The sequence below is a fragment of the Ischnura elegans genome, chromosome 2, assembly GCF_921293095.1.
Source record: "Ischnura elegans chromosome 2, ioIscEleg1.1, whole genome shotgun sequence".
NCBI classification, from domain to species: domain Eukaryota; kingdom Metazoa; phylum Arthropoda; class Insecta; order Odonata; family Coenagrionidae; genus Ischnura; species Ischnura elegans.
The window spans coordinates 60,733,822-60,760,303 of record NC_060247.1 but is presented as its reverse complement, the minus strand read 5'-3'; the positions used below and the strand labels follow the sequence as shown (position 1 = coordinate 60,760,303).

At 37.6% G+C, this 26,482-nt stretch overlaps 2 protein-coding genes across 2 annotated transcripts; one reads left to right on the top strand and one right to left on the bottom strand.

The window, feature by feature from the left end:
• The first annotated feature begins 8,023 nt into the window (after positions 1-8,023).
• LOC124174073 (neuropeptide-like protein 33) lies at positions 8,024-14,280 on the top strand. Its single transcript, XM_046553208.1, has 3 exons — positions 8,024-8,129; positions 12,072-12,386; positions 14,145-14,280. Exons 1-2 carry the CDS (start codon positions 8,118-8,120, stop codon positions 12,363-12,365), a joined length of 306 nt encoding a protein of 101 aa, XP_046409164.1. The 5' UTR covers positions 8,024-8,117; the 3' UTR covers positions 12,366-12,386; positions 14,145-14,280.
• A 1,580-nt stretch (positions 14,281-15,860) lies between these two features.
• Positions 15,861-25,504, bottom strand: LOC124174072 (checkpoint protein HUS1). The gene is made up of 7 exons (XM_046553207.1): positions 25,272-25,504; positions 24,964-25,170; positions 24,770-24,879; positions 24,580-24,687; positions 24,296-24,470; positions 21,143-21,256; positions 15,861-16,013 (listed from the first exon to the last, which is right to left on the bottom strand). The coding sequence occupies exons 1-7, from the start codon at positions 25,321-25,323 to the stop codon at positions 15,928-15,930; spliced, it is 852 nt and encodes a 283-aa protein (XP_046409163.1). The 5' UTR covers positions 25,324-25,504; the 3' UTR covers positions 15,861-15,927.
• Positions 25,505-26,482: the final 978 nt, after the last annotated feature.

Here is a 26,482-nt window from a genome sequence, read left to right as displayed (position 1 = left end):
GCCTAATGCATAAGCTCATATCAACTTACTTCAACCATGATACAATTAAGATTAAATGAGAGTCGCTGCGTAGCCTTCTGTTCAAGTAATAGCAGTAAGTGCTCAGTGCCTCCATTCGCATTGCATGAATCTCCTGACCAGGAAGACGCACTCTTAGCGGGCAATAGGTTGCGAGATCTAAATTCCCCAGGCGATGGGAAAGTTTTCTTTGTTTCCGTATTTAGTTGCAAAAAGAGATTCCCGAGCAAAAATTCTGACTCCATCCCACAGATTCAACGGGTACAACAACTGAATGCGAACTGAAAAAGCGGATCGGCCATGTCATGAAAGTAATAATTTCTCACCCAGTAAAGATATTAGTTTAATTCCTCGTTGGTAACAAAAGTATAAATACGTTTAATTTTATTTGGGCTAAAGGTAACTAAAGTAATCTCTCCAAGAGCTCTTCTATATTATATTTTAGAAACCTTTAACCGGGCTGGTTCTAAAGGCCTGGTTACACAGTACATTAACACGTACAAGTTAATGTACGTTTGCGTGAATGATTTTGGTGGACCGGAACGGAACATGTACGAATGCATGAACCAAATTAGAACAGGTTCTATTTTCCGTTCATGCATTCGCACAAGTTGGGTGGTTATTCGGTGCATTTTGGCGTTCATTCTTGCGTTCATACATTTAGACATTAACCCGTACGTGTTAATGTATCGTGTAACCAGGCCTTAATACATGACGGGAGTAAACAAATCTATCGAGGATGTTCAAGATCTACGGCAACTACCGATTTAAGAAAATTCCTATTTTATTTGTCAAAATGAAAAACACCATTACATCAAATCAATATTTTGATTATAATACACTACTCAGTTTTTTTCCATGTCGCAAATCGCCGAATAAAATCACCGATTTTTTCTTTTTTTATTTATTATGTTTAACGTTCGCCCAACATATACATAATTATAGGGCGAACAATATTTAACAATATACGAAAAATTTTCAGTCAATTAATCCTCACCAACTGTAATTCTCATCATATTTTTTCTCAGCTGCTCAGAAAATTTATCAATAAAGTAACTCTGCAAACCAAGCTATGCGTTCATCCAATCACACTTAATTGTTTTTTAGCATCGTTGCATTAGAGACAATTCTATTATACGTAAGGGAAGATTCAGACAAGGGGCACAGGAGAAGCTCCCTCCCTTTTCCGAAATCACACACATACTTCTGCGTCCACGTAACTCTCCAACTCCCTTGCCCGCCCCCCCAGAGTTTACGGGTGCCCTTTTGGTCTGTCATTAGCAGGCCAAAATTCTAATTGGCAGAAGGCAAGAAGAGCTAGCAGCACAATCCAAATGCATTAATGTATGTTATTTTAAAATTTTTACTGCCGTTACATTTTTACGTTATTATTCTAAAGCCCAATCCTCAAACTTAAATGAGAATGAAGAACTTGACATTAACATTAAACGCACTTTTTACGCTATTCAAACTTAGTTTTTCCGCATCTTGCAAACTTTCGTCTTTTGACCACACTGCCCTTAACCAAAAAAAATAAATGGCCCAGCCGACCTCCACCATCGCGCGTTCCAAATATCAACTACTTTTAAAAATATTACCACTTTCGTGACATTTTCCAAACGGTGCACGCACCAATGGCACTTGGCTTTTAAACGCAGAGGCTTCATAGGTGAGCAATGTGCGCACCCCATATGGGAGGATCCAAATAACAGCGAAGGCCAGGAAAAATTATTGACGAGGAAAACTGTACCTCAAGGATAAAATTCGATCCGAAATACCAAAAGAGCATGCTGAAAAACAAGGTTTTAAAGGTGGGGTTTGCGGGAAGTGAGCTTCCATACACAAAAAACACTTTTTAATAGAAAAAATTTCCAATTATATCATCACTAAACACAAAATACGCTAGGATGATTTGTAAATACATTCCGCTTTGAAAACAATTCCCTTGCCACTATCGCTAAAGTTTTTTTACATTAATGCAGCCTAATTATTTTATCCGCGATTTTGCGACTAATTGGGTGGACCTGTTTTGAACGAGTGGCATAAAAAATAAATCATTCGAGGGAAGAAAGAAATTTGTCTTTTATACAATCTTGTTAAGTTTTAGAAGATAAAGTTGGTCCATAAGGTTGATTCTACGGCTTAAGAACTCAAGAGGTTACGAGGCTATTAACACACACGTCAGCCTTATACACGCTATGATAAGGTATGCATTCCCTCACCTATAGACATTTTTCTTGCCTTAGTTCCTTGTAGACTTCGCGCCAGGCATTCTTAATTACGTAAACAAACCAAAGAAAGTGATCCCTGTACGAGCTGTACGTGGAAGCGACGGGCTAGTCAACACGCCGGCCGGGAATAGCGAGGAAAGCGAGGGAGACAAAAATGGAGTGTTGGCAGATGGGAAATGGACGGGGATCGCGTTACCGCGTTACGGTGTGGGACTGGTGGATGAGAGAGAGAGGGAGAGAAAGTTGAAAGAGGTAGGCGAACCATAGGTAAGGGTACTCCTCCTCAATCATAGGCCAAATCCATTCCCATACCATTCGCATGAAGCATTTAATAGGAACAGCACCTTGAGGCGATTTCTGCCGGGATTATGTTGTTTACTCCTCACGCTAATGCCTCGGGTTTTCATTTTAATCCACTGTTTTATTTTCTCTTTCAAAATAAAATTTGCTATTCCTGCCAAAAAACACTAAATGGAGGTCCTAAAAAAAAATTCCTACCCAGGGTGTCCGGCCAATTAAAGAAGAAAAATGTATGTATAATGCCAGGTTTTCCAGGGAAATTTTACAAAGTCCCAGGTTAATCTTACGTGATTACTGCGATAGATAAGAATTTTAAAACATTCGAAAGTACTTCAATACTTTTAAATAATATCATATTCATGTATTATTTTACGTTCCTTATTTAAAGACATGCACTAAATAATAGAAATTTTACACTTAATTTATGAATGTCTCACTTGGCACTTCGAGACATTCTGTTGTCTTGTCTGACATTCCACGTTTCGATGTGGCGGTAAAAATTCTAGTAAACTACTGAAATTACAATTACGACAAACACATTTCAGGCTAGAAAATGGACATTGAACAGGCAAAATTTTATGTGAAATGAATTTGAAATATAAGATTTTGAAATTCCATATAGGTGCAAAAATTCATTAATAATTCATGCATAATTCCAGGGACTAAAAATTTCACGCATAATTCCCGATTCTCCCGGTTTTCCCAGTCACCGGACACCCTGCTAACGCTCTTCGTCCAAAAATGCCTAAACTATTTCACGGAAACCACAAAAGCTGTCACCATTCTAATCATGCCTTTCATTTCATCTCACTTTCTCTGCAAAATTATTCGTAGAGTTATCTGTATCCATCGAAGTTAAGTGGAATTCCTAAGGATTTTACTAGTTCTACTGAAAGCCATACAGGAAATTTTTGGGTAATTCAAAGAAATGAGAGATGCTTCCCAAGGTACAAGGTTCACCAGTATTCAGAGATTCTTACGGTTACACGCGATTGGGTTTTCCCGGTTGAAGGCCAATGAAAGGGCACCGCAATGAAACTCCCGATCGTATTTATTATTGCTGTGGGCGGAGCTGCAGCAGCTGGAGTACCCTGACATTATAACGCCACAAGAGTCCCTAAAACGCATGCCATCCACTATATCACATGAGCGAGTATTCTTTGATTTTAACGTTAGATACGAGCATCAAAATACCTTGAAAGTCAGGGGCGTATATAAAATGGGTGGTCAGGGGGCCAGCCCCTTCTCCCCCCAAGTGGAGAAAAATTTGAGCTACGTATCCTGAATTAGTTAAATGAATTACGCGCTAAGGCATGGCCTCGTCACGTCGCGCGTTAATGCTCTATCAAATATATTATTGTTCGTACTTACGCAAATATAAAATATCAAGGGGTACCCTTATTAATGACGACCTAAACTTGCATTGATTTTGCCGCCTCCCACCCCTAATATTAGCGAACAAACGCAAATATAAAATATCAAGGGGTACAGAGACGCAGCGAGGGGGGGTTTTGAGGGATAAACCACCCCCCTCCAGAGCTCAGAGAAATTTTAATTTATTTTACTTAATTGAATTAATAATACTCATAGAATAGTGTAAAGATTAATAAAATATCCCTCAGAAAGCCGTAAAACTCACCATTTTGAACCATTTTTCTGAAAAATTTTCTGGAGGAGGGCCCCCGCTTACCCTGGCGGGTATTCCACTCCCCTAGACTCCCCAGTATCAGTTTTGCCTAAAACCCCCCTAGACTTAATCCCTAGCTGCGCCCCTTAAGGGGTACCCTTATTAATAATGACCTAAACTTGCATCGATTTTGCCGCCTCCCACCCCTAATATCAGCGATCCATCATCTTCAATCATTGATAAATAATATTAGTCTGGATACGCGCGAGAGATAGGGAAAGGCAAATCCGAGGAGCTGAAATCGTCTCACTGAAATTTACTCATATTCCTTACGTGTCCTGAATCCTGATAGGATCGATCGTCTCTCGTCACTCAAGTTACGCTCTGCATTGGGGCCAGAGCAGTGTTTCAGGTTGCCAATGTATGTCTCCTAATGAGTGAATATAAAGGAAGCGGCCCACTCCCCTGCCCATCTCTAGAAATGAGGATCTATATACGCCACTGTTGAAAGTATTAAGAGTCACGCCTAATACGCTAATGGGTTGGCGAATCAGCAAATGCACATGAAAACGAACGCGGTTAAACGTAAAATTGTCAGGTATGGGTAGCGAAGTGGCGTATGCAATCATCATGAAAAAGGAATTTCCTTGAGCTACTTCACGCACCTGTTCGGCTCTCGCCCGCGCCGCGGTCGCATCTGGAACGGATACAAATCATAAGATTTTGAAACATATAGAAATGGGAGAACATATACACTGCTTTTCCACGCTTTAAAATTGTAGCTAACGGTTGAATGTGAAAAAATGTACATACTACTTTTTCCTCACTTTCACATTAGTGTAAATCTTTTAAATATAGTTATGTCTACATTATATCAAACGACAAAGTGACATTCCATCTAAATATACCTCTGAAAATTTATTTCAACAATTTAATAATATTAGTTAACATTTAGTAAAATTATGAACCTTTTACTATAACAATAGGAAAACAAAATAAAACGTAAAGGGACCAATTGTTTAAATGTTTCGGATTATGAAAAACATGTATTTTGCAACTACAAAAATCTTTTCGCACGGGTAAATATTTAAACAAAATTATAAGATGAAAATTTTCTATAAATAGCACGAACGGGCTTGTATGACGGGTTATATACGTTATCAGAAACAATAACAGTACACTATTTTTCGCCATCTACCAACGCCTCAACTTGGGAAATATGAATGTGTCACGATGAGGTCGTACATTATTAGAAATTAATTTTTGCATGAATACTTTACCACAATTTGCAATAAATAGAAGCTGCTCTACCTAAGACTCTTGTTTGAGCCTATGCTCTTATCAAACCTAAGACCCTACGCTAAATGTTTTTCAGAAGCTAAAATGCATATTTTAATACAGGGGTCATCTACTCAGACCCGAAATTGCAAGATTAAAAAAGAATTCGGTAAATCGGCGGGAAAAAATAAGTTACAGCGAAAATAATCCTCCTCTTTCAGCTATTAGCTAATAATATTCACATAAGAAACGCGAACGTTACCGCCACTTTTCCTGAGTTAGTGACGTCGTTGGAGTTTAGGTTTATTGAATCGATCAGTGAGAATAGTTCATTCAGTGAAGGAATTCCTCACAAGGTGTAAATAACAACAAACCACCAGGGAACGATGGGCGGTGGCGAGTATTAGGGGAGAAGCGGTAACCTGCTGGACCTACGTTTGTGACGTCATCAACTTATCTGTAAATGGGTTAAGACCTTCGATTTTTCGTCGAGAAGTAGGCGACGGAACGAGAAACGGTCAAATAATCTTATCTATAATTTTTACACTCTCAAAATCGACACTAAAAATTTGTTAACGACCCCATTTAATAAGCCCCTATTAACGCACCAATTCCTGGCAGGAGAACGCCATTCAAAGGAAACTAATTCCCGTTTCCAATAACACATTAAATCTTGTCGAGAGCCACAGCTGGGACCTAGATGGGAGCAGTAGCAGCCTTATTGATGACAGACAACATTTAAAAAGGAAGTTCTGAAAAAATTACCAAATTTACCTCAAGATGAAAATGTTCATAATACCCCTAAAGATGACCAGGCTATGCAGGGGCGCAGCGAAGAATTAAGGCAAGGGGGGTTTTAGGCACAAATAATACTTAGGGGTGTGAGGGTATTGCATACCCGCAAGGGTAAGCAGGAGTTGCGGGGGCCCTCCTTCAGAAAAATTCTAAGAATAATGGTTCAAAATAGCGAGTTTTACTGCCTTCTGATGGATATTTGATTAATCCTAAAACTATTCTATAAGTAATACTGATCCAAATAAGTAAAATAGATTAAACTTAAAAATTTCTCTGAGCTCTGAGGGGGGGTTTTAACCCCCAAACCACCCTCCCCCCCCTCGCTGCGCCACTGAGGCTATGCACTACATATACATATCTACATTACACAGCGGAAAAATATGATTTGAAATGTAAGCAGGTTTTTATGGATGAATATAGGAAATTATGAGGCTCTTATGGTCGAAGCTGTTTCAATCGCCGGCCTCGTGGCGGCGGGGTAAAGTCCTTGCCTGCCAAATAGGAGGTCACGGATTCGAGTTCCGCCTGGGTAACTACCCCTATTCAGGGAATGGTTATTTGCGTACGCTAAATTGTTAACATGTTAATAACCCCGATGTAAAAGGCCGTATACATAGAGCTGTATACGGTAGTATGGAACTAAATAAATCTCTAGGTAAAACGTGGTTATAACATGATTAATTCATACTGTGATGATAGGGAGGAAATAATTCAGGTTTTTGTTCCAAACGTACACCTAAAGACGCATGAAAATTAAACTTTGGAATGAGGAGAAAGAAAGCAAAAATTGTTAATATACCAACAGAGCTAATGTCGAGCATAAGACACCAAGACCTGATACAAAAAGAGAGGTACATAATTCCAAATGAACAGTGGAATCCATAATTTGATGCATACTCTCAGAGATTTTTTAGAAAAATGAGAAAAGTTAATGGTCATCAGACCCTCTCTTCAAGCATCATTTGATCCAAAAAAAACAAAGCCATTAAAGGATATGAAACAAATCACAAGAAATGAAGCTCAAACTCGGAATGATACCAAAATCAATTTCAAAAAACCATTCAGGATTCAACAAGGTGTTACATTCTCGCGGTATACAAGTGTCCAGAATATCACAATCCCATTCTAAGAATACGACTTCGAATTCGGCAACAATAGAAAATTTCCATGGAATTTCTGATTCCTGCTTGGGCAAAGTGTGTAGAGCAAATCAAATACATCATCTCCGTCGGCAGCGGAGTTGAGAATCCTTCTTTTTCCACATTGATCTTACACACAGTTGCCTCCAACAAATTAACCTTATAGACCCTTCAGCTTACTCTGCGAGCAAGTACACTTGACCACGGAGAATAATTCTTCCAACAATGCATCAACACGCTAGAACTCGGCCGGAAGAGCATTTAGTGGTTACGTCTCAAAACGCCCCATGGCCCTTCTGCGTAATCCATGACCTCGTCAAACCGATCCCCTTACGGAAACCTCCATGGGTTACCCAAAGATAAATAAGTCGGAGAAAACGACCGCTTAGGCGCGACTCCCGCTCCTCTTCCGATTTCACCGCGGGGGCCTGGTGGGGGAGGTGGACGGAGACCTGAGACCGTACAGGTGAGCCGTCGAGGGGATCTCGTCACCCCTGCAACCTCCCCCGACCGCGGAAGAGCATGCTGTACCCTCCGGAGTGACCAACTAACCGCGCACGGCCGCCCTAGCTCCCCAACCCCGCCAATAGGGGATCAAAGGAGAAGATTCTTAGGGTCCAGCGTCCCGCCCCTTCGGAGGACTATATAAACTCTGCCGACCAGTGCTCTCATCATCATACGCCTCTCAGTTGCCTTCACGACATCGCATCGCCCTCCGACAGCGCAGCCATGAGGACCTTGGTGAGTTTTTTTTTCCATCCTCCAACCCCTAGTCTTTTAAACTGCGACCGTTCAGTAAGAGAGGGTATTATGACCGATTATCAACTTCGTAATAGTGAACTAATTACACATCTATCCTGTGGTACTTCTACATCTACATTTACATATAACCCCGCAAGCCGCCTAAAAGGCGTGTGGCAGGGGATGTTAGGACACCAGCCATTTTCACATAAAAATGAAGTGCTTAAACGAAGTTAGGACTTGCATTTATTGAAGTTCTTTATGGTTTGGGGGAAAAACGAATTCCATCTGTTCGGCAAAACATCTCTCTTAATTTACCCCATTTATCGGACCTGGAAATATAGTGGGGCTCTAATGTTCTCCGCGTCGTTCTTAAAGATATCCATTCTAATTGTTCAAGCAATCTAAGCCTAGCGTGCAGCCTCCGGGTCTCCAGCGGCTCCCAGCCTAATTCACTTAACATTTGGGTAACACTGCGGTAGCTTAGCAGGAATATGTGCGAACTAACAGAAGGCTTAAATTATACCATACAGTGTAAATTTACCTCACTCGTTATTATGATTATCAAAGGTATTTTACCAGTAAATGTAGGTAGCTTTAGAAGCTATACTTTTTCACTATCACTCCAGCCTGCCCCGCCTCCCCATTGAGCTTCCCTCTTTAGTTCACAATAAGACCTATTTCCTTTCATTCAAGCAATGAAATCTATTCTCTTCCTCCCTCTTTCCAGCTTACCCAACATTCTTCCTTTTAACAGTTTTCGCCATCCCCCCCAGTTTAGTACTAACTCCATTCAAACCTGTCTTCTCCACATCTCCTCTACAAGTTTCCTCTCTTTAATTACCTCCTCAATCCTTTTTGATTGAAGAGTAAAAATATAGCCACTTCCAGTGCTCACTTTACCAATCATACATTTATTGTTGAGCTAACAGGATTAACCACTTAAGAACCATAATTGTATTATCCTTCCATTACCACAAAATCAAAATCCAGTGAGTGATAATGTGTTCCCATTAGAATCTACCCATTTTAATGTGGGTTAGGAGGCATTATTACTATCTTAGATAACAAGATACATAGATAAATACAAAGTAAACCAAAGAATAAGTAAATTTATCAACATCATAGAAAAAATTTGCTGTGAACAAAATCACTTCACTTGACCTAGATTGAAATGCATATCTCAAGAATACCACTCGGTTATGATGCCATTAACACAACCTATTGTTCCTCAGGGCCAACATTCCATAGGGAATCTACTGAAATTGTAAATGCCTTAACAGGAGAATGGGTGATCTCAGTTATTATTCTCCTTAAGTAACATGATTTCACTAATAGCAAATTTCTACCTTGAGTGTTTATATCTTTGCATCTTTCCACATGACTGCATATACACAGTCGCTTTTTTAAGCAGAGCTTTCAAAAGAGAAAGCATTGGGCAGGTATGATAGCAAGCTAGCTCCTTTTCCATCCCTAGGTCCTACATTCAAATCCTGGTGACCCCTTCACTGGTATAAAGCATTTTAAGAATTTTTCCATTCTCTGCTTGGTGACTGTATGGGATTTCAAGCACAGTTCTCCATGCGTCAAATGGGGCACCAATCACTGATTCCATTATAGCCTTTCATTAAGTGCATACAAAATTTTGATCTTGGTTCCTTTCAATTTCCCTGTGAATCTCCTACTGAAAAAATAACCTAAGTTGTCAGTCTTTTTCTCCATGTACAGGATCAACTAGTTATAAAACAAAATTGTAAAATTAAATATCAGATAAACTCTTCTGAAAGTAAAATCGAAAGGAATGATACATTGTTCAAGCCTTAACCTGCTTTTCTCAGCCCCATACACTGATCAGGGTCCATGACTTTAATATTATACCCAAAACAAAAAATTGATCAATAAAAGATGAAATTAAGCACTGGATTGAAACTTGTGAAACTCTCCATTCACATAGATGCAATAATAGGATCTAAATTGGAATTTCGTTCTTCATGCAGTGGTAACATATCTAATACTTAAGCGGAAAACGAAGTTGCCTCCTTGTAAGCTGAAAATACACTTAATTTCACATGCATTCAGACCAGGAAATCATTGGGAGGAGATGTGCAATAATAGTGAACTACAACATTTACTTCCTATCTGAATCATAAAAACCAAAAATGATTGTACAATTCAATCCTTTTATAAATATATTTCATGCTTCAAATCATATCTCACTACCTCCCTTTCCTAGATTTCCAATACTGTCTACCATTCTGCCCCCACCCGCCCTCCGGCCCTCAAATTAACTTGACTCAACCCCATCATCAAGTCAAAAACTTCTGTCTCTCACCGTATCATCCTCTATGCATTTATTTTTCATACCTCCTATCTCTACTCAATAAAGCTGATGAGCATAAGAATCATGGGTTTCCAAACAAGAGTATTTCTAGTACGTACTTGGTCCTGCCAAACTGTCAAAAACGTCACGCAATATTTTGCTTAAAATAACCTCAACTATTAAATGCCTGTTGTCTCAGGCAAAAAAACACAATCATGTATGCATTGGAATCTGAAGTTGTATTGCTTTCACATAGCTACTACCCAGAAAGAAGGTCTAAAAATCATGGGACTTTTTCAACTAATATTTTATGAAGGGGAATGGGTCCTGGACGGACACAAGGGAATGGGCTTCTACCATGATAGGCAAGATTCCCTCAATTGATGCAAAGGGCAAGGGAGAATCTTGTGCCATCATTGAGGAGGTGCAAGGTACTAAGTACTTCAAGCTAACAGCTTCAAGAGATATAGAACGTATTGCCTTTAAAAAAATCACCATCTATTTCTCTCTTGATTTTATCATGTTGGCAATCAACTTTTTTTCCTTACACCTATCAGAAACAGCATGACTATGATCCAAATACAGTATTTCACTCTGGCTGACTTTCAAGATTATTCATTTTGTATTTCATCCTGTACACATATTCGATGGAAATGCCCACCAAAAATTACCACAGGTGGCAAATTTTAGTAGGGGCAGATGGCAAGGTTGGCTGGCTGGTGATTATCATAAGCCCCTTGATAAATGCAGCTGGTAGAGTTGTTAGTAACCTAGTCAGTAATAACATCCTTCATGGATGAATTCCACAATATTATACAATATGCCACTAATCTCCAACACACTAAATATTAAACCAAATCCATTCATTGCTCATGCCTAAAAACTAATAAGACACAACAAAAAACAACAACAAAAAACTAACAAGGCAGAGCAAACTTTGGCCAGAGATCAATATACTAACACAACACAAACAACTGCTATTATGCAAAATGCAGCTTTTTTGGTTTAGCAGATTGAGTTTGTGGGATTGACAGTTTGACTTGATACTTCCCTAGCAAAAATATAATACTCAAAACACAAACTTTAAAACTAAGATAAATTGACATTTGACAAAAAAATCGTTGCCTGGCTATTCAAAGTTTCTAATATATATCATATGGTTTCTTTCAGACATAAATGCATCTTTATTTGAAAATAATAAATCTAGAAAAATCAAAAGCATTTTCTAAGCTCATAAAATCGTTAACCAACCAATTTTGTCCACATAGTATAAGTTTCTTACTTTCTCCTCTGTACTTCCATATTATATCTCCCAAATATTTCCATAGATTCATACCAGGGTAACACCAGCAAAATCTATAATGGCTGCAATATATTCTGAATAAATATTAGGCCACCTTACAAAAATATTCAGACAACTTGACTGGCTTTACAAATACCTAATCCATTATTAAGTTGTAAATGCATGGAAAGCTCACTGAATGTGCATTGAAAAGACAGAAAATCAAGCCCTGCTAAGCAGCCCACAATGATGATACCAAAAAATAGTCGCAGAATATCTACTGGAAGTAAATAAATGATATAAATATGTTTTAAAAGCAATTTTTTTTGCACTCTTTTAGGTCATCCTTGCAGCTCTGCTGGCCATTGTGGCTTATGCAGCATGCGTGGAGGTAGTCCAAGAACAACAACCAACTGGAGAAACTGCAGCAACAGTCACTGAGGGCGCTAACAAGGAAAAGCGAGGAATATTCGGAGGCTACTACCCCCACTATGGTGGATATTACCATGGATATGGAGGCCACTTCCCCCATTATGGAGGATACTTCCCTCACTATGGATATGGAGGATACTTCCCCCACTATGGCTATTATGGAGGATATGGCTACCACCCATACGGCTACTACCACCACTAAATAAAAACACCTGATGAATAGGTAAGCCAATTACAATACTACATATTTTTAATGGTATCTATGATTGCAGCCCCTTGGTCATACAGTCCATAAGATAGAAATGAGCAATATAATTCCAATCACCCAACCATATTCTTCTGAAAAAAATACCTGCCTACATGAATTAATACATGGAATTTTAGTTTGGTTTATCTTTTAAATGGGCAATATTTAAATTTTAATAAATAGATATTAATAGAAGAACAAATGCCTCTTTTTGAGAGCATCAAATGTCTGACCTCATCAACAAACACAACAAAATTAAGGAATGATGAGCATTTGACTTCAAATCATGAGTGCTATCACCGAACCCTAAACTACCCAGAAAGTTATTTCAAACAAACTACATAATTTGAAATACTGTTTCCTCCAAAATTATAGCTCACACTGTTCTTTCGACAGAAATAGTTTCTCAGAGACATCAAGATTTTTTTAACAATCGCAAAATGATGATGAGACCAGTGACTCAATAAAATCAAATTTTGCATAAAGGAGTCATAAAAAATTTTTTAATAAAATAGATCATCTTACCTCAAAGATAGCTTGACAAAAAATAGTGTCAACATATTTTAACTAAAGTTTTAAGGTTTTCGCAGCGATTAGATGCACTATTATAATCCATTTTCGGGTGTACGTCTGCGTGCTTAATATTTGTCTCAACGTTTCATTCCACTTACTGGGAACATCGTCAGGAGAACGTCGTCGTCGTTTCTCCTGACGACGTTCCCAGTAAGTGGAATGAAACGTTGAGACAAATATTAAGCACGCAGACGTACACCCGAAAATGGATTATGATAGTATATTTTAACTACTTTCCCATTACCAATCAATGGCATTGAATCACTCAGAATGGAATGACCACAATATATGGGAGATCCCAAAGCACTTCCAACAACATTTCACCATCATTGGCTAATATCAACAATGGCATGCACTGCATGACTGCTAGTACTTACATTAATAAGGTAGCCACTCATAAAGCAATAAAATGTAGGCAATCATCTGTCCTCATAGCCATTTGTGCTGTGGCACTTCAATCATTTCATCTGTGTGCATATGCAATATGGAACTTCCTTTTGATAATTGATAATTCTTTCAGCACCAAACATTTGCCATTTTGGAGGATTCAATAGACACATTAGGCTGGTAATCCACTCTCTTCAAAACTTCAACACTAACCTCCTTTCCTTAAATAACATGCATTGAAAAGGAACTTCATGAGGTACTTCAAGCTGAGTTTGATCACAGTTAGCTCTCCCCAAGCTTAATTATAGACTGGCACTACAAATGAAAGAGCATAAGCAAAAAATGAGATCTTTCCATTTTCACACTGGAGACCAATTCAAAAATGGATTAAAATTTACAAAGGTATTAAAAAAATAAAATATTAAAACAAAATGAAAAACATGAAGCACTTTCCTGTAGTTTTGATAGTCACACTAAATATGTACCTCAAACCACACGGATTCACCATGCCCTTCAAGATAATTTACAATAGGAAGAAATCAAATGTATGATCACATCCTAAATGGGAACTAAGGGAAAAGTGAGGTCCAGTCTCCTGTAAGAAGAATAGCCACAAGTCAGGGAAGAAGCAGGCTGGGAAAACCATGTGGGAAAATACTGGACAGTGAATGTTCAAAAACTGATTGACAAACGATATAATTTTAAACTACAATGCTAAGCAATATTCTTCTCCTCATGGTGCATTTTAACTCATTTTTTTAATTCTAATCACAGGTATCACCTGGACCAATACTCATACGGCTACAACTGGACTACCACAAGAAACTTCAACTGGCTCCTATTATGCAATATGTACCCCGCTTTGTTAATACTATGTACAACCTAATAAAAAAGGGTTCATAAACACAAATTGATTGATCTTTTTTTCGGTAACTTCAGTGCCAATCCAAGTCTCATTGAGAATAAAAGTGATATTAGATATCTGCCAATGGAGTATTTGATCTTAAGGGATCATGCATCAGGTTGGCATTCCATGCACAAAATAAACTGCTACACTCGAAATGATGTGCATACAGTTTAGAGCAGGGGCGCAGCCAGGAATTAAGGCTAGGGTATCAGGCGCAACTAATACTAGGGTGCTTGGGGTATTGCATACCCGCCAGGGTAAACGGGAGGTGCGGAGGCCTTCCGCCGGAAAAAATTAAGATAAATGGTTCAAAATGATAATTCTTACGGCATTCTGAGAGATATTTTATTAATCCTCACACTATTCTATAAGCAATATTAATCCAATTAAGTAACATAGATTTAACTTAAAATTTCTGTGAACTCTGGGGGGGTTTTATCCCCCAAAACCCCCCCTCGCTGCGCCACTGGTTTAGAGTAGCAATGATGAGTTCACTGAAAAATATTAAGTTACTCCTATGACTCAAACCTAGAGCTGGAAAGTAGCTACCATCACCAGAGATTCTAAGGTTTCATAAATAATAATCTACCTTGATATGAGTCTTAAGAAATTAAAATATACTTGCCTATACATCTCCTCTATCACTAATTACCAGCTAATATTGTTCCTGGTATTGACCTCCTTTGACACCACAAGTACAGTACCTACCTTAGGAATTTTTCTTTTTGACATGAAACAGTTCCACAAAGTAACGCCAGAGACAGTGTCTTACATTAGAAGTATGTAACAACAATTGACTCCTTGTTTTGCACTAAAATACAGAAAATGATTGATGATACTTGAATTTTCTTGAAAACATACACAAAGAAATACATAAAAAGAGAGAGTTAAGGGAGCAGGAAGCAGTTATTAAGTGAAGGGGATGAGAGTCCCCAATTCATGAGATACTGACTGGTCAGATGTAAAGACACACTTCAATTCCAAACTACAAACATGCATGAGATATTTGTTTTTTTACTTGTGTTTAGATATCCATGATGCACCTGTACTTCATTCTGTAATCTTGATTACTGACAGTTTAAAAAAATTTAGTTTTTAGGGGGTTTAATTTAAAAAATATTTTACATGAATGCATGAATGAAAATTCAAATTTATCATTCAAAATGCAAAACACCTGTTGTATAGGGTTGCTTGCATGATTATGCTTATTTTTATGGCTAATATTTTGGATATCATGCAATAGAATTTTAAATAAATAACGTGAAGTGAGAAATTAAAAGTCAAATGTAATTTTTTTTAATGATCATTTTGTAATAAATACGTTCGCACAAAAGCAAGCAAATCAAAGCACAATCCTTCCCACCTTATTCAAAAAATGGGTATGATACAAAACCTTCATACCAAGTGATAAATGATCAACTTCCAAACTATAAAGAATAAAATTAAGATGAATTTTGACTACATGATGCCTACAAATGTTCAAATCTCAAGATAACCACATATCCATGGATATAAACACTTGAACTCAAAATAGAGCTTCCCAGAAAAACTTCATCTATACCAACCACAATAACTGCAAGGGATTAAAAATATTAATAAATATTTATTAAACATTGTTTTATAAAAAAGAATCATAACAACAAACAAAAATTAAGACATTTTAGCAGCAATGAAAAAGTTGTAAATAACATCTTCATGCTCCAGGTATATATATACCAATTTGTCCTCACTGATATCTGAAAAAGAAAATGTATAAAATGTAATTTGGATTGATGCTACATCAATCCAGGTGAAATCACGGATAAAAGGCCATCACCCTTTTAGGTCTGATTTCTTCCTTTTGTGTAATTTGTATCAACATTAACCCTTATTACTTAATTTACAGTTATAATGAAATTGCTATAGTACGTAATAAAAATTAATAATGAAATAATTATTAGTATTTAAACCAATTAATTATTAATGAAAATGATAATTTTTTTGTGGACAGAAGAGGGCATAAAAAAATAAGGTATTAGCAAAATCATGTCCGAAATTTTATCCATAAATAAAGAATATTCAACTGCCGTAAAAAAAATTCATTCCTTTTCCTCACATTCCAACAAACAAAACAGTAAGTTCCAAGTTAAACCAAATAAGATAGGCAGTTGAGCTTTCGAAGGGAATTTGAAGGTAATTATTTTCATTGAAAGATTACTTTTCAGTTTGGACTAAAAAATTGATCGAGATATGAGCTGGAAGTAAGCCAACAACATAGTCATTTATTTTAGTAAAAAATAACTTTGCTGTTTATTCAAAATTATGAAGCACCGAATTTATACATGTATTACCATTTTTCATTTTATCACATTCTTTGAATTTTATGCACTTCAATGTGTACAGATACAGTAGACTCTTGTTATGACGAAGTTCACAACAATATTTAAACAGAAACAAGAAAATTTGTTTTGGTTTCTCAACAGAAGAATGCAGCATAATGCAATCAAGGGTTCATATCTTCCTGAATACATTAAGCCCTCGATATACAAACTAGATGCATTCCAAGACCTTGTTCGTAAGTTGATAAACCTACAGTCTGGCCACCGAGAGTTGTCTGATGACAGGCAGAATGGTCTAGTTCGGGGTAGTGTGCAAAGTTGCCAGGTAAGAAAGCTAAATGTCTACGCCACTTGTAAACAAAAGAGTTCCGTGAAGAAAGGAGCCGGAAAGGACGACGGGCGTGAAGGACCAACAGAAGAATCACTTGTTTTGGTGATTCGAAGAAAGAGCTTGTTTTTGTGGATCAGGCTTATTTCGGTGCTCCATATGGATTTGACAACGTTGTGTGGCTAGGAGAGGGTGTTCTGTGCGTTTTGGGGACAGCGATTGGCTGCTAACCGAATGCAACACTGCATCACAAACTCATGAACTGATCTAGCTGGACATGCGAGGCATCCAGAGCAGAAAAAAATACGTAGCTTCCCGTGGTAAGGAAGAGTGGGCGAAACACACAACAGTTCCTAAATTCACACCGGATTCAATGATATTTTGCTCAGATTGTGCCAAAAGTGCGAGTTCCTATATGCCACACCGCATAGCATTGGCCAAATCGAAAGGTGCCAATTTCGAAATTTGAAATTTTTGAATGCTCGTATCTCTGAAAGTTCGTAAATTGAATGTTCGTATGAAGAGGACTAAATGTTAAAGTAATCCGATCTACGAGCGGTTATGAGTGGGTCACCATGACTCCACAGGAATGAAGCTTACTATATGATGTTGAATGTACACCGAATAAAGAACCATAATCGACGCTCTTGAGGGCAGTACATGAGAAAAACTTAAACGTGGCAGGATTACTAAAAATTAGCGTGGTGTATATCCACCTAAATGCTGTTACTTATTCATGGAACTTAGTTATAAAGCTCATTTTGTAACCGCCGGGACTGGGACTGAGGTTTATAATTTAGTAAAAACGAAAATTTTGTAATAACATTTCTTTTACTATAGCTTAGAAAGGCCTTTTTTTTTAGGACCAACGATTTGCTCCGTAATAACGACAACTTCGTAATAACGTACTCTAAACCTCAAAAATGAAAATTAACATTGAAACTTATTTTAATTTAAAAAATTGTGAAATGTGCATGTTTTCTTATCTCTGATTATAAGCCAATTAAAGAACACCACTTTATCAAGTGTAAAATAAGGCACCCAAAATTTCGAGGGATTAAAAAATATCTGAAAATTTTGCATATTCTGCAAAACTTAACTTTTGCATGGTAAATACAAACTAAGGGTATTTACACGAGAATAATAAATTTGTGGATGGATATTATTGAGATTTAAACATGTAGGAATGAATATGCTCTTAAAATCTTGCTCTACTCTCCAAAGAATTTTCATTGGGGATGGGTCGAATAGCAGATTTCTCGAACTCGAATATCGAATTTGAATATTAAATCATTGCTCGAATATTCAAATACCTCCAATTTTGAATACCTTGAATACTAAACGATGAATGAGGGAATGTTTGACTCGGTTGCCTATGCAGAAGGAAACACAAGATTTTGGGGAGTCATTTTGATTTCCTTTAAAGGATTCAAATAGGAATTTAGCTGATTAATAGAATATTTTAATTTTATGGAAACAATTGGGCATATAGTTCATTCAACTAACATCACTTTCAAATATTCTAAGGGGACACACCACCTCGCGAAAAATGATTGCATGCCGTCTTGGCATTTACATTGCTACAATGGATTTCTGTCTGATATATACATTCTTATCTACCAAACGCCATTTCAGCGGCACGCCCATTTGATACACAGCTTCATCCAACTTCTTATTTTCAACAGGTAGCTCGCTTTACCTCCACTCCTGCTGTCAAGTGCTTGTGGACAATCTGAGGCCTTTTGCAAAATACACGCGCTTCTCCACCGGATTTCCTTCAATTATTTTCAGTCCATCTTTGGAAGTTCTCACGAGATAAGAAGATAAATTCGAATTGCTACCAGGGAGAAACCAAATATCCTAAGAAAATATTCCTTCGTCTGTGACTGTAACAATAGAGATTTATAGCACAACTCATAAATTGTAACTTGATATATGTTTTCGGAAAAAAATACCGCATCAACTTCCGAGAAGCTCTGCTGCTCATATCAAGTCTCGCCAGAATGCTAAGTCTCCGTCGTATTTTGACATTTATTTCCTTGCGTAAAATGCTTAAATAAAGTCATAAATGCGTCGCGTTTGGTCTTATTCTTTTTTAAATTACGCGCATATTACTAATATTTCAATCCAAGAAAGGTGTAATATCAATTGCCAAAAGTCATTGTTAGACACCTTTTGGGCTAATAGGTGATTCATGCAGCAGTTGACCTCCAGAAACTGGGAACTTTGAAGCAGGTAGGATGAAAAAGTTCAGTGGGTGAGAAAAGGGGGGGTGCGAAACAGGTTTCTATCTTTTTCGTGCAACTTGATATTTTTTTCAAAGCTAAGGTCTTCGTAATATGATCCCTGCGTGAGCTGGGACCATTTTTTATTTCAGAGAAGAGGAAAGCCTCAGAGGGGGGGCTAGTGCTGAATGGAGGGGGATAGCGGATCTTGGGAAATGCGCTAATGTAACTATCCCACGGTACTCATGCAGCAGTTGACCTCCAGAAATGGGGAACTTCGAAGCAGGTGGGCAGAAAAAGGCCAGTGGGGGAGAAAAGAGGGAAGGGTGAAACACGATTCTATTACTCTCCTGTAACGTGATAATTTGTTTTGAAGCTTTTCATTTTTGGTCTTTGTAATAAGAACCCTGTGCGAGCTGGGACCTTTTCACCTTTTGTTTGATTTCGGAGAGGAGGAAAGTGTTGGAGGCCAAGGGCTGATGGATGGAGGGGGTAGCTGATTTTGGGAATTGTGCTACGTAGTTACTATCCCACAGCACTGAGGTTCTCCTGGTGGGGGAAACGGGGGATTTTAGGATTTTTTCACCCAATCATTTTCGGTTCCCCACGTCGAACTCTTTTCACCGCTCTAATCCGCGAATTTGATGTAGTTTTTCAACTTGCCTATAACGGCATGCACTAAACGGCTTGAGTTCTTTACAATTTTCCGATTCAACTCCCAACAACTGTGTGCGACAGTGTACGGCGTGAAATTCAAAGTATTCGAGAGCGTACCTTTAGCATAATTATTCGAGACCTCGAATATAGAATACTTTCTAGTATTCGAGGTATTTGAGTATTCACAGATACTATTCGCACATCTCTAATTTTCATACTTATACTCGAATCTCTCAGAATGACACCATTGACTGCAACGTTAAATTTTCATGTACTACCAGGAAAATTTCCCTGACTTGAGAATCCTATAAAGGCCTGTTTACATGGTACATAAACCCATACGAGTTAATGTCTAAATGTATGAACACAAAAATGCACAGTGTAACCACCCAACTTGTGCCAATACATGAACAGAAAATAGAACCTGTTCTAATTTGGTTCATGCATTCATACATGTTCCATTCTGGTCCACAAAAATCATTCACGCAAACAGACATGAACTCATATGGGTTTATGTACAGTGTAAACAGGCCTTAATGGACCAACACAACCACAGTAATCCTTTACAAGACAATACATTAAACAGAGGAATAGCCATTATTTTTATGTTTATAAATACATACATAAAAATAAATATAGGAGCAAAAGCCCCTAAAAACAATTATGTACATATTACAGTGGATTGCTTTCCTTTTTAATTTTACTCCACCAGGCCAGACACAGGCAACCTGGGCGGGTCTGATATGATTACTGACAACACTCATGTACGTTTTTTGATATAACTTGATTAGGTGGCCACCTACCCATTGAAACTAAGAAAAGGCAAAGTAATTAAGGACTTTCCAATCAATACAATCCTCAGTAAAAATAATAAAATATCGACACTAGAAAGTAATAATGTGGAATAATTGAGTCATTGAAAAATGCTGAAGTTGCAATGTCACTTGCAATGCATACAATTATACGTAACTGCTCTAACAACACAAGAGGGGACATATTTTGAACCCATCATAAAGAGGCTAACACACAATATGGCTGAACCAAAACAAGCAAATTATGGTATTAATGGATTCGAATTTATCTACAGGCCTAGGTAAAACAGAGAATTAATCGTCGATTGTGAACAAGTAGTGATAACAACGAAAGTAACTGTTCCTCTTTCACCATAAGGAGTAAATTTCTCGTAAAAAGTAATTGTTAAAAGTAATCTGATTACATTTTCTTATCAACACTGGTAGTAATGATATTTATCTTAAGTCAGTTAAAATTTACAAGAGTACACATAAGTATCAAAATCACTAGAAAAAGTGATGGAAAATATTAAACAGCATACTCACAACAAACAACCTTGGAAGGATTAATCTGCTCACAGAAGAGGAAGAGGGAGAGCTTTTTAATGTCAACTTTTGCAGTAACTTCAGTCTGACCAGCAGGCATATCACAAGTAATACCTGAAAAATAGGTAGTAAGAATGCATTTTATTTGGGACAAAGATAAAAATATCAGACATCATACTTTATGCATTTAGGTAATTCAAAGATAAATAAAAAAGCTTGATTTTCATCCTTATATGATTTTCATAGTTACTAAACTGATTGTGAAATATGTCAAGTAACCAATTTTGCTCATAAAATCCACTGCAAATGTTTCTTTTCACATTTGAAACATAAATTAGAAGAGCAAACTTAGGTTGGTTCGATGTAAGTCCTAAATTCTACACTTCACCCTTCATGTCTATACAATTAATTTTTCACACTCCATTAACGATGGCTTTAACCCTTTCGCTGCTATGAACATATCTGCTACGTTCACTCGGTAGACTGCGGCAAACGTAGCTCCTGCGTTTAGCGTGGTCATCCCTCTCCACGTTTCCAGACTTTCTCTTTTTCCTGGGATTTTATTGCCATCCTTTCCACGGTTGCTTGAACTCCGCCAAACCTAATGGCAGAGAGCACAAAGGCACCTTTCGAGGACTGGGCACCCTCACCACGAGGAGCGCTACCCGGATTATCCCTTCTCCGACAGAGAGCTCCCTTCTCCCCACGGCACATTCACCATGAAAACAATTCCAACGAATCCGAATACTTGCATTTCCTAAGAATATAATTTGTCATTGTACATTAGCCGGGGAAACTTATTTGAAAGCATTGGTCTCTCTTTCTTATACTTTCGATGACGGGTCTTTCGCCCCCGCATAATTACCAGTTCTGCACGAAGTTCAAATCAGCTGAAATATGGTTGAAATATCAAGGAATATGGTAAAAAATCAATGGATTTTATTACTGTTTTATATCTGATCGCTTGTAAAAAATCCATTTACATTCTATTTACAAAAAGCCACGTTCATATATTTAAATTCCAATTGTGATTCTTAGAAAGGGCTCAATTGTATCCATGGTCAGTCGTCAGAGGGTAGGGTGGGGAGTCCCAGATTATGAGGTTTCACTACCTGCTTGACACACGCCCAGGGTCGATGGAAAAATATCTTCCCTGCTCGTGTCCCGCACACAGTGGCAGAAAAATTTGGATGCTCCCGCAGTTAAGGGTTAATGTACAGGTATGTGGTCTTAATTGAAGACCTTTTCCTTCCATTAAACTGTTTCAAAATTCATTTAATCTCAGAGAGCAGTATAGTCTCTTCACATAGATCAACTTGGTATTAGAATGGATGGTTTTCATATCACACTGAAATGTTACACCCTAACTAATTTCAAAGTGGGTACACTATTATTAATCAGATATAAAATGAGCTTCAAATACAAACCTACCATGGATTCATCATTATTAGTTTCCTTCGTCAAAGAAAATGAAAGGCATTGATTGCGGTACGTTACCCACCCTTAGTGTATTCATAATATGCATGAGGCACAGAGCTCAGGGAACGTCTCTTAATAATCACCTATTAAAACTGCCTATGGTCGGAAAGTTTCCTTCGTTTGACAAGGTATTAATAATCCTTATTTAAGCCAAGCGCTACCTGCTAGCATCCTGCATCGTATCAGCGCTCAAAGCCTCGCCCCAAGGTCAGCTCACTTGCGGCAGCCGGGACCAGAACTACGTCACACAGCATTTTCCCAGCATTCATACTTAGCCATCGCATTTTTGCGCACTTGAAAATTTTCACTTTTCATTTAATCGCGAAAAATAGATATTGTCATTTAAAAATCTAAAAGCATGAAATACGTACTCCAGGAGTAATAATCTTTCAATTCAGGCAATAAAAAAGTAATAGGAAACCACCCTATTAGGTGGTGCTTACATTCCCGCCACCAGTATCATATTGATTACCGATCTAACCCTACAACCCATTAACCTAATTCCCATTCAATTCAAATGCAACCCCCTGGTTGACTTTTGCCTCTATTACTCCTTATTCTTGCCTATGGTGTTCGACTCTGGGGAAATGCAAATGAAACCAAAGAAATTCTAAAACTGCAAAAAAAAGCAGTGAGGATTCTGAGTGGTGCTGGGCCCCATGACCACTGCAGGCCAATTTTTAAAAACTTTCATATCCTCACCATCTACAGCCTCTTTGTGTTTCGCAGCATTATGCACATTAAAGATAACTTAGATACCTACCCCATACGATCCACCATCCACTCTCATGACACTTGGGCTAAAAATAGCCTAAATATTAATTACTGTAGGCTGTTTAAGACCAACAACCAGTCTGACAATTTGGGAGTAAAATTACTTAATAAATTACCCAGCAAAGCCAGATCAGTGAGCATCACTAGACTGAAAAATGTGCTGGAAAAGTGGCTGTGCAATTATCCACTGTACTCAATTCAAGAATATTTTGAGCAGGACTTTTCTTCTCTTTTATTTTAAATGTAATCTTTGTAATGTATGTGTTTCTAATGTTTAGATCCAATGTACATGTTTTGTATGTTTCGTTGTATCGAATGTTTTTATAAATGTGTTGTATACAACATCCGCGAGGGCCAATCCTCGCCGTGGATGAATAAAGATAAAGATTGTATTACCATGTAGCCAACATTCAGACCTTACACTTTCAGTATCGTTTCATTTGACGTTACATTGGCTCAACATATCAATTCTACTTTTCCCCATTTACGTCTCAATATTTTCAAGCTTTCCCATTCTTAATACTGTTCCATAATCTTACATTCATCACTCCTTTCTACATTAGCTCATCTTTTCTTACCACTTTTGTATAACAGTGAGTTTGATGGCATTTTTGCAATTTATAACACCCACCCCAAAGGACAGTGTCCGATTCGATGAGTTTCTAAGCCTCAAATATCTCTTTATGCCACTTTGGAGAAAACATATTAGGTTAGGCTACCTATGTCCATTTCTACAAAGTTCATCACATGACACCAGAGCTCTGAACCTTCGAGATCTGGCATGGAAGGCCTATTGGGAGAATGTCCTATTCAACCCACTGTTCTAGCTCTGTAGTCAAAAGAACATGCAAGCCTTTCCTCTACCATAATATTGTAGCACAAGAGAAAGTAAAAAATTACCATTAACATTTTCCAAGTATACCCCCTTAAAATGAGTAGAAACAGAAGCTGCATCTGTTTCAATAGTGAGAGTGAATGCGCCATTTCCAGCAGTAATATAAATGTTTGGGCTCATTGTCTTCATTCGATCCACAACATTTCTAACTAGTTTTATGTTGGGAACACGAACACCTATCTGAAATCAAAAAGCCAATTCAAAGTCACATTAACATAAAATTTCGTACAACAGATGTCAAAGATTATACCAGACTATAAACTTAAGAACAGAACATGAGTACACTCACGTCAAATGAGGGATACGTGGGCTCTTGATAATTTCCCCATTCTCGCCTTGGTATCACAGAAACAGGAATGTCATGGACGCACTGCCGTGTCAGGGCCAAGGATGAAGGCTAGATAAGAAAAAATACCGTAAACTGAAGTAAACTCATTAAGCTAGAGCATGGAAAGTTTGTTGAAAATGGAGAGACTCACCAATTCAATTTCAAAGGTGAGGCATGGAGATTGCTTATTTGTCAGCTTCACTTTCACAGATTTAGCGGTGTGAGAGAATTTTAGAGAACTTAAAGGCTTAGCAAGCATGTCTGAAAAACAAATACTGATATGATTCAGGCCTAGTAACACAGTATAGTACATTCGATATCGGTAAAATCATCGCGTAATAGTACCTGGATTAAAAGATAAATAGATTTCATTGTGCTCACTGGATACTCCTACCATATTATACTCATTGAAAAAGTGGGCCTGTTTCATAACACACCACAAAGTTGGCATTCCTCGAACTGTCTTTTCGTCTAACACTATGAAGTACAGCTTTTCGGGAGTAATCCTTATTGTACACAGCTTGGATATTTTTGCGAGGGTCATCACTACATCTGGAATATTTAATACACAATTTGAATTTCCAAAAAGAATGACAAGGTATTAAGTAATAAACTTGAATACTTCGAGCAAGAAAAACTATGAAATGCCTTACTTGTGAATTGCCGTATACAAAGCAGCTCGATCATTTTGCCTCTGAACTTCATTTTTGCACGAAAAATTCCAAAAAATGCAATATTAAGTATTTGACATTACTACCAAATTAATTGATGGCAAAATTAGCCTGTAATTTTCACGTTTCGTCTAACTTAATTCCTTGTTTCGGCGAACAATTCACGAAACCTTCTAATACCGCCATTTGAATCGTATCTTAAAATAACGATTACCATGCCACCTATGAATTAAAAATGCAGCATTAAAAAAATGTTGAATGCCTGTGCGCAAGCGGCGGCAGAGACAAAAACGACAAAAATGTATACGGGTACGTAAACATTTCTAGGGATTAATAAAATGATAAAAACAATTAGCGTCAACTCAAGAACTGAACATTTTAATTTTATTTACGGTGATTTAAAATGGCTGGAAGATGTCTCCATCCACCCTCTCTCGATTTTGGGAATCAATAACATATATGGTGCATCTCTTATGAGGGTGAACCAACCTCATGCAAGAGATGCACCCATAAACCATTAAAAATATCAATTAATATGTTTTACCTCATTTTTCATAATTAAAAAAAAGACTTTCATGAATGACATCCGCTCCGCTTAAAATCCGTCGTTATGCAACCCGCATTTCTTTTTCTTTCGCTGCGAAAATTCTCCATAATCCTCGGTGAAAATATAATTTTTTATGTCTGAATTTTGGTAATTGAAATTTATTTGCTTTCACTGCGTTGTATATGGAATAAGAAATAGATTGTTATCGGTATCATATTCATTGTACATTTATCGATAATATATCTTAGCCTCTCTTTTTGTAACACTTTTGTCCTATTCTATATCATGATAATAGGATTGTTTTTCTGCTCTGCGTCATTGGTCGTTTTTATAAATTTTTAACAGGATGAATGGTATTTCTGACAAAATGTTTACTTTTTTTTAACGTTGTAACTCAGCAGTCAGAAATATCTTTTGCATTTGATGACCAGTATTTCAATTCCTTCACACTAGGATGTGCTTTTACTTATATTTTTGGCCTTTTGTCCCAAAGGGCCATTTACTGCGTGGACTTTCCTCCTGACATTCATAAGCTTGCAGTTGTCCCGAGGATCCTACCCCCTCCTTGGTCATTATATTTTTATAGGTAGGTAAGTGCATCACACCATTGTCCTCTCTCCACAGAAGTGCTTCCCCCTGATCCCTT

Coding starts and splice junctions, on each gene's coding strand:
- LOC124174072 (XM_046553207.1), bottom strand. CDS start 25,323: ATGAAGTTCAGAGGCAAAATGATCGAGCTGCTTTGTATACGGCAATTC. Junction 25,171..25,271: donor TTGTATACGGCAATTCACAA/GTAAGGCATTTC, acceptor TAAATATTCCAG/ATGTAGTGATGACCCTCGCA. Junction 24,688..24,769: donor TCACCTTTGAAATTGAATTG/GTGAGTCTCTCC, acceptor TTTCTTATCTAG/CCTTCATCCTTGGCCCTGAC.